Here is a 16,444-nt window from a genome sequence, read left to right as displayed (position 1 = left end):
GCCTGATTGCTTGTTTCCAGGCGAGACGTTTGATGGAAAGGGAAAATGCCACAGTGCGGACATGATGCTTAGTGACATGAATGCAAACAAAGAGCATAGCCACAGTTGGGTCTGAGGTGGGCCATGCCCCACCCACTTTCCCCATGTCCATCCCCTGCAGCCCACCCGGGGAACCAAAGGGGAAGGGGCCGGGCCTTGCTCCCCTCTGCTCTGGCTGGGCAGCGGAGCAGGGGCTTATGTCCCCTCGCCCCTCCTGACTCGCTTTCCCTGTCCCCCAATTCTTGCCCACCCACCCAAATTGGGGCCCACTCAACTGGGCCCTTCTGGCTATGCCACGGATGCAAACCAAGAGCATAACGATTTCAACTAGGCCAGTCCCTGGCCAGCAAAGCATATCGACCTTTTTCTCAATGAAAATCAGGAGTCAGTTTATCTGCACAGATCCACAACGGAGCGATTCAATCTAATCCTAATTAGTCACCAGTTGTTTGGCTTTCGACATGGACTAACCCAGTTACTCAAATGGAAACGTCCCTCTTGCATTTATAGGAATTAAACCACTTGGGCTCCTATAGAAATTCTTTAACATATAGAATGTTAATAGATCATGAGAACCACTGGTCTAGATGGTGGCTGGAAAGTCTCTATAAAATGGATACTCTTTTCCATTACATCCTATAGAACTCTTCCCTAAGAGGAGGGTGACCTAGCTTAGGTTTTGAACCTTCATTGTATGTCCTCTAGAATTGTATGGAAAGGGAAGCCACAGCTGAAAGCAACTAACAGTCTCTGTTAGGAGTGTTGTTACATTTTTGCAGGTTTGCGTGGGAATTTGCCGACTTTGCTTTGAACATGACACTTTTGATGTCTAAGAGGGCATACTGGGATTTTCCTTGCTGGAAAAACATAAAATCCCACAGAGACATCTGAAAAATTGAGCTTTGCCCATTGTGGCAATTCGGTTTTTCCCATTTGTTACCGGCATTATTCCCAGCAAGGAGGCATCGGAGCTAGAGTTTGCAAGTTCGATTTTTTTTTACACAAGTGTTTGCGTCCAGCCCGGCCCTTTTCTGGGCAGGCAGGATTGGCTGGCTTTGCGTGTGTCTATGTAACTCCCAATATGCCCTGTTAGGATTGAGGAGCTGTGTAGGAAGCCCTGGTTTACCCAGCACTTAGTGCATACTCATGGGATTAGTCACCTGCTTAAAATTAAGCCAGGGTTTATGAGCCAGGCGTTGGTCCAGGGCCTACCCAGAGTTTTGAGGCTGTCCAGAGCTCTCAGTGTGGATTATTCAGCTCTTAATTACCAAAGTTCTGGTTGTAGCCTGTGTTTAGCAGCTCAGTTTAATTCGTGCACTTAACGCTCAAAGTCAGAATCTGAATGAGGCGAGAACTATCATAATGGAGATAGTTTTGCAGCAGTTCATCCCCAAGTTAATTTTCCCTGCAGCTCGAAGGCCAGTTTTGGGAAGCTGATTCAGATGATTGCTTCTTTGTGTTTTCGTTTCCTGGGCAGTCTTCTAGCTCTGTGACAGATTGATGTATTGTTTCACTAGAAACGAGTGTGTTAATGTATTCAGGAGGTGGCAGCATCTTTATGGAGTCACCACTTTGCTTATGGACTAATAAGAGAGATGTCAGGAGAATGATTCATGGCAAAGCTGAGATTTCAGGGAATTAAGGCGTCAGCATGGTGGACCCAGTTGCAAATAAGGAAATTGCAGCGTTTCAGTGGGGGTGAGCAAAGGGGAGTTGTAGGGCACTTGGGATAGAAGGTGTGGTTTTTAATGATCGCCTCTCCTGTAAAGGCTCTGTGTGTGTGTGTGTGTGCATACAGGCACAAGCATTGGGGTGTGGGGTAACAGTTCATCAATGAGGAGACAAACTCATCATCTCTGCTCCTCCCATCTCTTTCTCTCTCTGCTTTGCCCCAGTTCTCAAAAGGAACAGTCTAAAAATGGCTCGCTGGATCATGGTGCAGAGTCCTCCAACATGAGCTTTGGGAAGCTAATTCCTCAGGTGGCATATCTGTGCAGAGCCCAGCTGACAAGAGGCATGGGGCCAAATCCGTGGTCATGCAAGCTTGATAAAGATACAGACAATAATGCGCGACTCGTCTCTGTCGGCACGCATGTGTGGAAACGTGATGGCCTGTTAAAACGGGGAATTAAAATGTCTGCAGGAGCCAGGCAAGCGGCCCCGGCACTGAAGGGCAGACCTAGTACCAATGCCCAGCCATCCCAAGTGGGTTGGGCGGGGAGCTGAGGCTTTCTCAGGAAGACTCCCGTGGGAGTTGGAGGAAAGAGAAGAATCCTTTCACATTGTCTCTGGCTGTGGCTTGTCTGCACGGATCACAGTCTCTCCTGCCCACACCCCCTTTAACTGGATAATCAATTAAACATAATGTTTCTGCATAGGGCCCCAGAAATCCTAAGGATGGCCCTGCCAGCAGCTAATAAGAAAGAGGCCCTCAAATCCTGCCTCTTTGTGGCGTGAACCCACGCTGCATTTGCTAAGTTAGTGGGGTGAGGTTTGGTCCAGACAGTCTCATGTAACACCTCCTCATGGCATGCAACACTCTTCCCCAGCATCTAACTCCTGATTGGAGGGCTTGTGACTGTGCCGTGTCCCCCAGAGACGGGGACAAGACTCTTGTCCCATCTCACTGATAAGCAAAGGTCTCCAGAGGCTTCCATCTGCTCCACCCTTGGCCAGCCTCTGAGGCCACGTCTCCACTTGCTGTGCCAGAGATTGAGCTTCTGGCGTTCGATTTAGCGGGTCTAGTTGAGACCCGCTAAATCGAACGCTGACGGCTGCAGTTGGCGCCGGTACGCCTCGCAGTTGTGGGAAGTTAATGGGAGTATTTGCTCTTGTCGGCCTCCCACTGTGAAGATGGCACCAAGCTTGGTTTAAGGTAAACTGACTTCAGGTATGTATTTTACCTAGCAGGAGTTACGTACCTTAACCCAACTTTCCGGGTCTAGTGTAGACCTGGCCTAATAAAATGACCCTGAATCATCAAATCTAGGCAGTAACCCTGTGCAGCAGAAGGCAGTGCAGGAGAGCGTAGCAGACATCCAAGAGATATTCCAGACACTTTTTCCTTTAACAGGGCTTTCTCAAAACTCAGTATCAGATGCTAATAGAGTCATAGTTTTTTGAGTTCTGTCTTTGCTGGGGCTTAGGGTTGGTTTGTTTTTAATGCAGACCTTCAAGGTGAATGTAAAGATGCCTTTAAGGACTGGTTGCTGGGAAGATTACAGCAACAAAGTAGATAAAGCTGTCACCGCCCAAGTACAGACACAAAGTCAAACAGCAGCACTGTTGGGAAAATTGGGATGTAGCTCGAGCAGGCAGCATCAGAGCTGAAAAGATACAAATGCCATCACTGAAAAGTAAGTAAAAGGAGTATTAGACAGGTTGATGGAAGGTGTATGTAGGGCCTGAGCCTGTATTTATGAGCTGTGGTTGTTAAGAGCCACTATTTGTAGTTTTATAGGGAGTTCACAAGAAAGCATCTGCTGCCCTGGATGGAACACTAACATTTCTGAGCGTGCCAAATAAGTTTCAGATTCTTAATACATTACTGTTCTAAGGGTTTCTGTAACTCTGACTTGTCTTGCCTCCTCTCACTGCCAAATGTGACATCTGGGTCAGCTTTTCTAGCCTAATTAACTCTCCGTAGAGCTGGCTTGGAGGGCATTAGTCCGTTGTGCCATATACCGTCCATAGAAAACATTAATTGTCGAAAGTCAGCCATGGAGATAACTCGCTTGTTCGGTAGGGATTAGGATTAGCCTCACAAATGGAATCTGGACACAGTCTGTCATGAATGATGAGCAGAATCTGTGAGCTATCGCATACAAGCCTTAATGAACCTGCTCTGAAATAACACTATGGCATACGGCCAGATTGCTTTCACATGGCCTCCGGTTCTGTTGCCCAGCTACCTGTGCCACACGGGCAGCCTGTCCCATCGCTGCTGTTGTGATTTATTCCCTACATTTTCGTAGCACCAAGATGCTAGGTCCCTATGATGCTAGGTGTTGTGCAAACTAAGGATGTTAAAGACTAGTCGACTATCTGATAAGCATTTGCTTATCGGATAGTCTTTTGACTAGTCGACTAGTCTAAATCCCCCCCTGCTGCCTCTTTGGGATAGAGGCAGCAAAGGGGGGGAAGGGTACTTCAAAGTGTACCCCTTTGAAGTCACTTTGAGACCCCAAGGTGGCCGTTGCACAGCTGATCCATGGATCATCTGTGCGGTGGGCTGCCCCTTTTAAAATGCTGCTTCTGCGCAATTCAAAAGGAACTCCCCAGCTGATCCCTGGCTCCTCGCGGCATTTCCCTGGAGCCCAGGATCAGCTGGGGACTCCCTTTGTCTCGTTGGGTTCAGACCTGTATGCCCAGTAATTCCCATCAGAGCACTGTTGCATGGCAAAGGCAAGTAAGGGTTTCACCAAGCCACCATGCAGGAAAAGAACCGGAGCATTTTGATCTTGCGTCTATAATTCCCATCAGCTCAGCTACTGACATCACAAGGAGTTCTCCTGCGCGGGGGGGTTAGTATTCCCCAGTCAGGGGACTGAAATGACTTGGTGTTGCCATTTAGGGGCTGTTGGCCTGGTGGATTTACACATGTGGATTTGCAGGGAGGCAAAACTGAATTAATGGCTGCCAAAGTGGTCAGTGACCGAGGTTTAGACTGCGTATTTCTAAAGCATGTTTGCAGCTGCTCTTTGATTGCAGATTTAGAACCATGAGATGAGGGGTTCTTGGCTTCCAAGTTTCTTTGCTTGCTGTTTCTTGAACCTCAGTGAGCCTACTAGGCATGGGAAAAGTCCAAAACTTCCGTCCTGCAAAAGCAGAACTCACCACTACCCTCTTGAGAGTTGGCGTACCGACTGTTCAGCAGCAGACAGGCTGCAGAGGTGTTCGTGCCAGACCAGTGTGCATTGGGAAAAGAAAGATGTACAGAAGGGGGAGTTGATGCGGAGTGATCCGTGATTCACATTCTGTTAACACGTAGAAGAGACGACTCTGATGCTGGACTGTCTGTTTTTCCTACAGGCTTCACCAATTACACCCGGAGCCCATCGGGGGACATCTTCAACCCAGAACACCACCAGGTGAACCAGGACATGACCCAGCCTTTGAGTCACTACTTCATCACCTCGTCCCACAACACCTACCTCATGGGGGATCAGCTGATGTCTCAGTCCAGGGTGGACATGTATGCCTGGGTGCTGCAGGCAGGCTGCCGCTGTGTGGAAGGTAAAGACAGACGGGAGTCGCTATGAGCGAATCAGAAGGCTCCGTAGATGGCGTGTCCCGTCTTTTAGGGAAAGGATCATGATTTATCTTCACAGGGCAAAGTCGGGGGGGGGGGGGGGGAGGTTGAGCACCAGGTGCATTTCCTGAACGAGCAAAGGCAAAACAGGGCTTCTCTGACCCAGTATTTGTGGCCTCCTCGCTGACACGTTTTCCATGGCACAGGAATAAAGAAGAGACTTGAGGGCAGGGTTCTTGTTTATACTTGTAAAAATTAGGACTCCGTCTTTAAGGCAGAAGGCAGTTCCCGGTGGCGATTCTATGCTGGTTCTCCCTTAGCGGTGTAGGGCCTATGGCACATGGCTGGGCCATTCTGATTCCATCTACTAAAGGGCATCAGTGAACTAATGTACGAGGCTGAGATCTGCAGCTGTTTTGCTGAGGGGGGAGGGAATCCCGGCTATGGAAAAGAGGGTCACACTATGAATACCTAGCACCCCCCCCCCATGGGTCTGATATTTGTTGTTGAGAAGTCAATCGTGGAGTCTGTTAGCTGAAAGAATCCTCCAGGGAGCAGTACCCGTGTTGTCCCTGTCCCCAAAGTCTTGCCCAGTATCATGGGAGGTGGGTGAAGGCAGGCCCTGCCCCCAGCTCCGCCCCTTCTGCCTAGACCCCGCCCCCCACGGGAGCCAAGTCCCCTCTCAGCACCATGGGGAGGACAGGCAGGTGGTGCGTGGTCCCAACCTCCCTAGTCCCAGAGCATGGGGAGGGCGGGTGGCCCCAACCTTCCTGGCCTAGCACACTCTGCCCTCAGTACGCCATAGTCATTCTGGGGGCGGAGTCTGGGTGGGGTCAGGCTGGCGGTTTGGGAAAGCAGTGCCTTCGCTCGCCTATTATACCCGCCACCCCTGCCCAGCGTAGACGGTCACAGCCTCCAGACAGAGGCCTGTGGGCATGATAACACCTTCTCAGGGGCTGTGGAAATGCGCCTGGCAGGAGTGTAAGGCTAGGGAGAACCCACAGGAGGGACAGGCTGCTTAGATCTTGGCTTTGCTGCTCTCTTGAGGGGCTCTGCTGAGAATCTGCCCTGTTCTAACACTGAGCCCAGATGGGATTTTGGTGCTTTACTAGCTGTCCCCAGGAAGGTATTCCTCTGTGCTCGCCGAAGAACATGTTCCACTTCGGGCTCTCTCAGCAGGAGGGCCCTAGGTCTTCGGTTCACAACAGAATCCCCAGGCAACCAAGGAAACCACTCAGTGACCTGTAGGAGAGACACGAGCAGGGGAGGCAAGTCTGTGCTGTTTTGAGACCGTGCGGGGGCTGGGTAATTCAGGGGCGTTGCAGATTCTCAGTGCCTCTCACAGAGGCTTGGCCCTAAGTCATTCCTGGAAGGATGACACTTCTGGAATGGGGAGTTAGGCTGTTTGGCAAGATGTGCCCAGTATCAGGAAAATCTCCTTTCAATGTGCGTGAGCCTGGCTGTGAATTCTCTGTTCTAACGGGGTGGCTAAACGTACTGACCCGCCAAGCCGCATACAGCAACCTTCAGAATTTGGAGAGCAGGGTCGTGCCTGCCAGGGGTCAGGGGTTCACCTCGCTCCTGTTGAAGCCCCAAGCCCTGACAGGAGCGCCCCTTGGGATGAAAGCCCCAAGAAGCCCCTGGCAGCTGGGCAGAAGCTCCTGTTCCACCCTGCTGCTGCGAGGCTGAGGTCCCAAGCTCTCTCCTCTCTGTCTGGTAGGTGAAGGGGGGCGTGGGGGGCTGGCAAGCAGCAATTCAACTACAGAAGAGCTGCCACCATGGTTTGGCCACCCTGGGTTTTAGTCTATGACCCTTAAGTCTAAAGATCATAGACTCATAGAACATTAGAACTGGAAGGGACCTTGTGAGGTCATCAGATCCAGTCCCCTGCCCTCACGGCAGGACCAAGCACCATCTAGACCATCCCTGAGAGATGTCTCCACTGATGGAGATTCCACAACCTCCCTAGGCAACTTATTCCAGGGCTTAACTACCCTGATAGGAAGTTTTTCCTAAATTCTATCTTAAACCTCCCTTGGTGCAATTCAAGCCCATTGCTTCTTGTTCTAACCTCAGAGGCCAAGGAGAACAATTTTTCTCCCTCCTCCTTGTAACACCCTTTTAGGTTCTTGAAAACTGCTCTCATGTCCCCTCTCAGTCTTCACTTTTCCGAACTAAACAAACCCAATTCTTTCAGTCTCCCCTCCTAGCTCATGTTCTCTAGACCTTTAATCATTTTTTATTAATTGATGAATGGTACCTTTGTTTCCCCTCTACAGTTGACTGCTGGGATGGACCAGATGGTGAGCCCATTGTCCACCATGGATACACCCTCACCTCCAAGATCCTCTTCAAAGATGTGATTGAAACCATCAACAAATACGCCTTCATCAAGAACGAGTAGGTACCCGGCCAGCTGAGAGCTCCCTTGGGATACCCTGGCTGCGAGGACCTAGGGAGATAAACTGGACTCCCTGTTTAGACAGCCTGTGTGAAAGGCAGGATCCAGTGCGGACTGGGTTCTGCACGAGCCAGATGCGCCTGCATGTGCTTGATTCTTCCTGCAGTGAATAATTCATGCACGGGAGGAATGATGAGGCAGAAACACCTGTTGGTCTGAGTTGCCCTGCTCTGCTCATTCCTTCTAAAGCCCCTGACACTAGCTGCTGTCGGAAGACAACACACTGGGCTAAGGGAGCCGGGGGGAGCAAAATTTAACTGGATCCTGTGGGGTTTGCCACATTCTCAAAAAGATCTCTTGGCATTGGAAAAGGTTCAGAAAAGGGCAACAAAAACGTTTAGGGGTTTGGAACGGGTCCCATATGAAGAGAGATTAAAAAGACTGGGACTTCTCAGCTTAGAAAAGGATAGGATAGAGGTCTATAAAATCATGACTGGTGCAGAAAAAAGTGAATAAGAAAAAGTTATTTACTTATTCCCATAATATAAGAACTAGGGGTCACCAAATGAAATGAATAGGCAGCAGGTTTAAAACAAACAAAAGGAAGTTTTTCTTCACTCAATGCATAGTCAGCCTGTAGAACTCCTTGCCAGAGGAGGTGGTGAAGGCTAGGACTTTAACAAGGTTCAAAAAAGAGCTAGAGAGATTCATGGTGGTTAGGTCCATCAATGGCTATTGGCCAGGCTGGGTAGGAATGGTGTCCCCAGCTTCTATTTGTCTGGAAATGGGTGACAGGAGAAGGATCACGTGAGGATTACCTGTTGTGTTCCCTCCCTCTGGGGCAGCTGGCATTGGTCACCGTGGGCAGACAGGACACTGGGCTAGATGGACCTTTGGCCTGACCCAGTCTGGCCGTTCTTATGTTCTTATGGATTTAATAGCCGCGGACTCTAACATGGTTTGACAGTGAGAGTACCCTGCTTTTTTATGTGCCAGTGGTACCAGCTCTGCTGGCTGGCAGTTGGCTGCACCCCAAAAGATGGGTAGGAAATTTGTCAGCAGGCGTATTTGTTGATGGCTAGACGAGGGGTGGGCTAAATACAGCCCACGGGCCGGATACGAGCTGGCTGACATTTCTGTTGAGCCTGCGATGACTCCCGGCAGCTGTGAATCCAGAGCCGCACGTGGCTCTTTGGCTTCCCCCTTACGATTGCCAAGATGCTTTAAGTCCTGCAGCACAGCGGGGCGCCCAGGCACTTTGCCCTCCTGACGTGGCCCCACAGTGTTCCCACGAGCAGCCAGCTGCTTCTTGCATGTCTCTGTGCAGGAGGGGGAGCTGGGTCCATGCGTTTCCCCTGTCTCTAGTGCTGGCCTCCCATTGGCTGGAAATCAGACAATGGGAGCTGTGGGAGCGGTGCCAGGGGCATGGGCAATGCACAGAGACCCACTTCCGCTCCTCCTCCCCAACGGGCATACGGAGACATGCCAGCAGCAGCTTTCCACTTCCGGGAGCAACATGGGGACCCGGCACGCAGGCAGTCTGCTTGAGTCCTGCTGTGCCACCAGCCAGGAGCCGCCTGTGATAATCCTCTCCCAGCCAGAGCCTGCATCTCACACCCAACTCTGTGCCCCAGGTCAGAACCCCATCCTGTACCCCTCTCCCAGACCCCGCACCGCCTCCTGCACCCCAGTTCTCTGTCCCAGCCCTGAGCTCCCTCCTGCATCCTGCAACCCCCTCCCAGACCCCGCACCGCCTCCTGCACCCCAGTCCTCTGTCCCAGCCCTGAGCTCCCTCCTGCATCCTGCAACCCCCTCCCAGACCCCGCACCGCCTCCTGCACCCCAGTCCTCTGTCCCAGCCCAGAGCTCAATCCAATTGGTGGATTGACTCCACTGCAGAAACTATTGCCCACCCCGAGCTAGCCAGAAGCCGTCGCCCGAACCCGGGTCCATTCAACGGAATGGGTTCGGTCTGAGTCCCGTGTGTGGCAGGAGTCTGGAGAACCACCACCTGACTTCACACGCACCCCCTGCTCTTAAAGTGATGCATGGGGGTGCTCTGTATGGACGTGGAGACAAACGGGCAGAGCAGCCGGCCTCGCGTCTCCAGAAAGAGTGCTAGGAAAGGGGGGGAGCAATGCCTATGGGAGGGATCTGGGGTTTTTCTCTTACCTTGAATCTTGGTTGGACGAAGCAGTGTGCCTGTTGAAGAGCGCTGGGGTCAGGGTGCAGCGGCGGCTGCTTCTCTGAGCTGTGTTGCTCATGTCCATTCCACGGCCGTGGGCACAGATCGTCGGAGAGTTTTCCCTCAGTGGTACCTGTCGGGCTGGCAGGGAGCCCCCTGGAGTGGCGCCTGCATATGCACGTGTATAATCCCCTGCTGGCCTGCCACCCCCTCAGTCCCCACTTACCGTAAGCCCCCCATCCCAGTGGTTTGTCTCCACGGCTGACAGGATGACGGGTATGCCAGCGTTCGTGGAGATCAGCTTCTAGGCGGTGGATGTTCCCAGTCACGTCCCATGTTACCAATGGCAAATCTTTGCCTTTCCCTGGGGGGGCGTGCTGTACCTGGGTAGAGCGCTCCCGGCGGAGAAGGATCCTGCAGATACCAGCCCTTATGCCACCCTTTTTTAGAATGGGCCGGAGGGTGCTGATTCCATTTGGGAGGGTTCAGAACCCGTTTTCAGGCCGCACTGGCATGGCAGCCAGACCTTTCTAACACGCCTGTAAAATCAGAGTTGCGTCGATGCTCACTCTGATCAAAACCCGCCTGCATTAATTCAGAAAGGTATGCTGGGGTCTCTCTGCCACCGGGCGGGTAGGCCTGAGATGTGGGACACCTGGTTTCAAGCTTTGATCTGCCTGATTCAGAGCAAGGTTTTACATCTCACACCTGTTGGATTCAGAGTAAGCAGAGAGTTGAACAGAGATCTCCAACTTCCCATGCCCAGGCTAAGATGTGAAAGAGACTTCTTGGCTCTCTTCCCTCCCTCCCAAAAAACCAACCTGTCAAAACAGACCACTCTCCAAAACATTTAGGCTTTGTCTAAATGAAGTTTTGTCCATCATGTGCTGCCCAGATCTGGCAGGGATTTTAAGGGTCTGATAATCTGATCCAGAGCTCACTGAAGTCAATTGGAAGACTCCCATTAATCCAAGTCCCTAATTGTGCCCCGAAGCCAGTCAACCATCCTTAATAGAGCTAAGCTGTTCCTGACATCTCAGCCAAAGCAATGTTAGTGTGTGAGCTGGTGACTTGAAAAACCCAGCTGTTTGCACCGGGACTTTGGAACACAAAAGCACAGAAGGCAAGAAAGTTAGCTTCCAAAGTGCCTTTCAAATGTGGGTAACTCCTAATGCCATCAAGGAAAGCTGCCTCGTTTGGGGATAACCGGGACCCGTTACCATTAATTATTAATGTTTTAATTTATTTCTTAGTAAGGCCCAACAGCTGGCTTACTAAAGAAAAACAAAGATGTTGAGACTTGTAAGTCTCTTCCTCCCCAGTGCAATTCTCCCAGGATAGCACAGAGTGATTCAAACGCAAATTAAGAAGCGAGCTTTTGGCAAAAGCTCTAAGACCAAATTAGCTACCAGTGAGGTGGGTTGTCCCATGTGGGATTTTTGTCCAAGTCTAAATATATTTTTTCCTTCTAATGTAGGGCTTTCAAGGGCCAGGTGACCATCTGCATTACTTCCAGAAATCACATTTTATTCAAAAAAAATCTTTTTTGCGTGGTTAGCTTCCACACTTGTCCCAGAATTGTCACCTGTGAGCGAAACAGGAGTCCACCAAGCTTTGGTTTTTACATAGTGCTGATCCCCTTGGTTTCAAAATTCTCAGATTTGTGCTTGATCATTTCTAAGAAGCACAAAGTGAATTCTGAGCCTCAGCCAGAAGGACCCAAAAATAAATGCTGAAAATGAAAAGTAATGCAGAACATGGATTGGCTGCCAAGGCGTGTCCGTTACGCCATGCTATCTAGGTTGTTAGACCTTGATAATTAACTTGTTTTGGCAACAGTCTCTTTTGTGTGCATCTGTCTGTTACATGGTCTTTCTTTAACAATAATCTAGAACTAAGCTTCAAACAGAGTGCTGGCCACCATGTGCCATTGTAGGTATTCCACATCGTCTTGGTGCTGCTCCCTTTTGGGTGCAGGGCTCCCTGTGGGAACAATCTGGCCTTAATCTTTGTACATCCTAAACCTTCTGGGTTTGTTTTCCAACATGGAAAAAAAATGGGCGAACTCTAGCATGGTCCCAAGCCCATTGACATCATTAGAAACTGTCCGCTGATTGCGTGGAGCTTTGGATCCGTTTGTTAGCAGACGCATGCGCATCCCCAGGAGCATCCACAGGAATGGCGTCTTATAAATAGCTCCTGTCTGATGGCTCTGGTTTGCCCACTTTCCATTTATATAGTGAGGGGGCTGGTTCTAAGTAAGACCAGTGGGTGTCTCTGCTTGGATAAATTGGGCGGTACGTCAGGCTGCTTTTATCTAGATGCCATCATTAGTATGAGACTTTCCAGCTCAGTTTATCTCCCCCGAATGTCCTGTCTTCAGGAGAGTGGTCCATACCCATTTTTTAAAATGGCCCCGCAGCCCTGCCACAGAATCATCAAATCCTAGGGCTGGAAGAGAGCTCAGGAGTCATCGAGTCCAGCCCGACCCCAACTCAATCATCCCAGCCAGGGCTTTGTCAAGCTGAGAGTTAGAAACCTCTAGGAATGGAGATTCCACCCCTCCCTAGGGAACCCATCCCAGTGCTTCCCCACCCTCCTAGGGAAATCGTTTTGCCTAATATCCAACCAGGACCTCCCTCTCTGTAACTTGAGACCATTGCTCCTTGTTCTGCCACCCGTCACTACTGAGAACAGCCTCTCTCCAGCCTCTTTGGAACCCCCCTTCAGGAAGTTGACCGTGAATAGCATGAAGCGCTCTTAAGATTGAGCTGGGTGTTTCTCAACAAGCTGCTCACAAGTCCTGGAGCTACTGCACCACTGTTAGACGATAGAGATGCTATGAGTGAGGGGAGGGCGGTTGGTAGAGCCCAGGTGCATGTCAATAGAACAAGCCTACGGGGGTGGGAATGAAAGGCTCTGCCTGCTTCGTGTAATACTGACTGAAAATCATGTTGATTTTTTAAAGAAATGAAGCAAAATGTTTGGTGCAAACCCAATAAACAAGTACAGTAAACTTCCGATAATCCGGCACCTTTAGGACCCAGGGGGTGCCGGATTATCAGATATGCCGGACTATCAGAAGGGGGGGCTATGAGGGGTCTGGGGTGGGGGGATGCTACCCCAGACCCCCTCATAGCCCTCCCTTCTGATAGTCCGGCTCTGCTCCAGGAGTCCCCGATTCAGCCGCTGTTGGTCAGTTTCAGCAGCAGCTGAATCGGGGACGTCTGCAGCAGAGCAGCCGGGGTGCTGCTGGGTTGGTCCGGTAGCGCCGACCCTTGGCGCCGCGAGACCAACCCGTCAGCATCCCAGCTGCTCTTGGGGATGCCTGGGGCAGAGCAGCTGGGGTGCTGACGGGTTGGTCCTGCAGCGCCGCTCCTCGGCGCTACTGGACCAACCCAGCAGCACCCCAGCTGCTCTGCCCCAGGTGTCCCCAAGTCAGCCGCTGCTGATACTGATCAGCGGCTGTCTCCAGAAAGCCAGAGGCAGAGCTGCTCTACCCCGGGCTTTCTGGAGTCAGCCCTGGTCAGTTTCAGCAGCGGCTGAATCAGGACACCTGGGGCAGAGCAGCTGGAAGGCTGCTGGGTTGGAACCACAGCGCCAAGGAGCGGCGCTACTGGACCAACCCAGCAGCACCCCAGCTGCTCTGCCCCAGGTGTCCCCAAGTCAGCTGCTGCTGAAACTTATCAGCGGCTGACTCCAGAAAGCCAGAGGCAGAGCAGCTCTGTCTCGGGCTTCCTGGAGTCAGCCGCTGGTCAATTTCAGCAGCGGCTGAATCTGGGACTGCTGGGGTGCTGCCGGGTTGGTCCCGCAGCCCCGAGGGGCAGCACTAATGGACCTACCCGGCAGCACTCCAGCTGTTCTGCCCCCTGCTTCCCGGATTCATCGCTGGTCAGTTTTAGCAGCGGCTGAATCGGGGAAGCTGGGGGCAGAGCAGCTCCAATGGTCCGGCTGCCCAGAGCACTTCCAGGTTCCTGATGGTGCCGGACCATCAGGAGTGCCGGACCATCGGAGTTTTACTGTAAAACCAATTTTTCACCACAATATGATGACTAGCAGTGTGAACAAGTGACAAGGGTGCTGGCCGGGCGCTCAGAAAAGCCTGGGCATGTCACTTCACCACTCCCTGCCTCAGTTTCCCCGAACAGGATAATAATGCTGACTTTGCTTTGTAAGCGCGTCTGTAGATTGGTGATGAAAATCTCGAATGGAGGGACCTTTAAGTGTCTCTTTCTACAGCGCGTTTATTTTCTCAAGTCCAGGACCAGTCTCCATAGGGCCTCTCTGTGAGAAGCAAGTAGGCAAGCATCATGTCCAGACATGGAAACCAAGAGGTTGCAATTGCAATTTGCATCTCTAACAGGACACCCCCCCTGTGCCCAGACTACCTGAGCCCATCCCAGGAGAGTGTCCACAACTGTCCCCAGTCAGACTGAACCGCCGAATTGGTTGGATCAAATGGTTCTCTCTCAATTAGCTCTGTCAGAAGCTGGCTAGGCAGATGATCTTCTCTGGTTGTTTCTTTTCCAGGTATCCTGTTGTTCTGTCCATTGAGAACCACTGCAGTGTCCTCCAGCAGAAGAAGATGGCTCAGTATCTTACTGAAATCCTAGGGGACAAGCTGGACCTGTCTTCTGTGCACAATGAGGATCCCACCAAACTCCCTTCCCCCGAAAATCTTAAAGGAAAGATATTAGTAAAGGTAAAAGACCTGCTTGTATTTTGCTCTCTAGCCCTCGTCTTCCATGGCTTGGAGCTCTTTTGGGTTATAAACCGCTTGCACCTTTGCTGAAATCAACTATTCTTAGGGTCCACTTGGGTCCTCCACCAGAATGAGAAGAGTAAGGGGAGTTGATGGGGGAGGGTTTTTTTTCTGTCGACCCAGCATGGTGTGGTCTGCGCAGTAAGTCGACCTAAGCTATGTAGATTTGAGTTACGCTAGTAACGTAACTCCAGTTGCATAGCCTTAAATCAGCCTGCCCACATAGTGTAATCTTACCCCTAGAAGCCAGATCACTTCTGTTTGTGGGAGATTTAAATATCAATGTAGCCACACAGCCTTTCCCACTCCACTCTGCCAGCCTTTCCCCACTCTCCAGTCTGGGATACTAAAGGGTTTTGAGCACCTCTTTTATCTTGGGAATCCAAATCACTTTATAACTGCTTGTTTGTGCCCTCTGCTACACCTGAGTTACCTGGACTGGTTCTGTGGTTCAAAGACGGGTTTTTCTTTTTCTTTTAAGCCTGCCTGGGTCTGGGTTTCCTTTGTGGCTTACAGGGCGTGCACATCTCTGTCAGACACAGCAGATGAATCTCAAGGTACCAGCATCCATTAGATTCTTAGTACAAGTACTTCAAACCTTGTCACCGGCCAGGCACCAGCTAAGAAGAGATAACTTTCAGCTGCTTTTACTTAGTCAAGGCTAATCTATCAAAAGGGCAACATGTCAAGGATGTTTTCAGAGATGGACTTGAACCAGAATAAAATGGGGTGAACGGTATGTTACAGCAGCATTAGTGTAGACACTTCCTACGTCTCTGGAAGGGATTTGCCCATGAATGGAGATGGCCTGCCTGTAGGAGAGGGTGCTAGGACAACGGAAGAATCCTTTCATCACCTCACCGAGTCTACACAAGTGGTCATGTCAACCTACTCCAGTGCTCAGGGTGTGACATTTTTCAGAGCCCTGAGTGACATACAGATCAGTCTAACTTTTAAAAGTAGATCAGGATTAATATAATACCGGATCAAAAGGAGAGACACGCTGGTGTGTGCATTGTGGTGAGGACCTTGGGCGTGGGATGAGCTGTGAGCTAGGCTCCAGTCAGCTACTTTCTGAGTTCGGATGGTCACCTGGCTTACAGCAATTAAGAGACTGTTTGAAACTCGCGCTAGCCTTCAAGGGTTGAAAAAACCCTAGAATAAGTTATCGAGGGCTCTATTTCTTGATCCCCTGAATTCTTCACATCCTCCTCCATTCAGGTTTCATCCCAAAGTGGAACTGCCCAAAGACGCTTTCCTTGTGACATTTCTCACCCACCCGGTGACAGAAAGGGGTAAGGAATCTCAGGAGAACAATGGTTCTCAGCAGGGGATGGACTGCCCTGGACTGACACAATGGCCTCAAATCCTCATCTGTGCCAGAAATGAACACTACTTGCCCACCTCTGATTCAGTCTTCGGGAATCTTCACACCGCTACTGATGTTAGCTGTTTGCATAGCCGCCATTTCAATGTGAATTACTTTAGCCATGTTCTGGTGGCATCAGAAATGCAGGGACGCTGGTTCGGGCGATGGGAATATTTGCTGCAAGGGCTGTACCGATTAAATGGATTCATTGCACCTGCTTGTGCTGGCAAATACCGGGACTGCCCTTTTGAGTGAAATGAAATCTCTTTCCTGTATAGACGGAATGGACAGGACAGCTGGAGACTCGTCTGTTTAAATAACATCACCAGCTCTTGTTCTTCCTTTTGCTACCGTTTTAGCTATTGCAAAGGGCGATCAGTGTCTGAGGTGATTTTAGCTCCCATTAAATCCAGTAGCAGTGATGGCTCTTAGTCCAGG

The 16,444-nt window shown here is 50.8% G+C and overlaps 1 protein-coding gene across 1 annotated transcript in view; it reads left to right on the top strand.

Annotated features, from left to right (window-relative positions):
- PLCH2 (phospholipase C eta 2) overlaps positions 1-16,444 on the top strand; it is a 390,924-nt gene that overhangs the window by 309,176 nt on the left and 65,304 nt on the right. Inside the window, exons 8-10 of the mRNA XM_089773036.1 lie at positions 5,071-5,274; positions 7,570-7,690; positions 14,406-14,577. Coding sequence (XP_089629162.1) covers positions 5,071-5,274; positions 7,570-7,690; positions 14,406-14,577 — 497 coding nt within the window. The remainder of the gene's footprint in view (positions 1-5,070; positions 5,275-7,569; positions 7,691-14,405; positions 14,578-16,444) is intronic.

This window comes from Pelodiscus sinensis, chromosome 24 (genome assembly GCF_052426305.1).
Source record: "Pelodiscus sinensis isolate ZL-2025 chromosome 24, ASM5242630v1, whole genome shotgun sequence".
In the NCBI taxonomy this organism is placed as follows: Eukaryota; Metazoa; Chordata; order Testudines; family Trionychidae; genus Pelodiscus; species Pelodiscus sinensis.
This window is presented reverse-complemented; position numbering and strand designations above follow the sequence as displayed.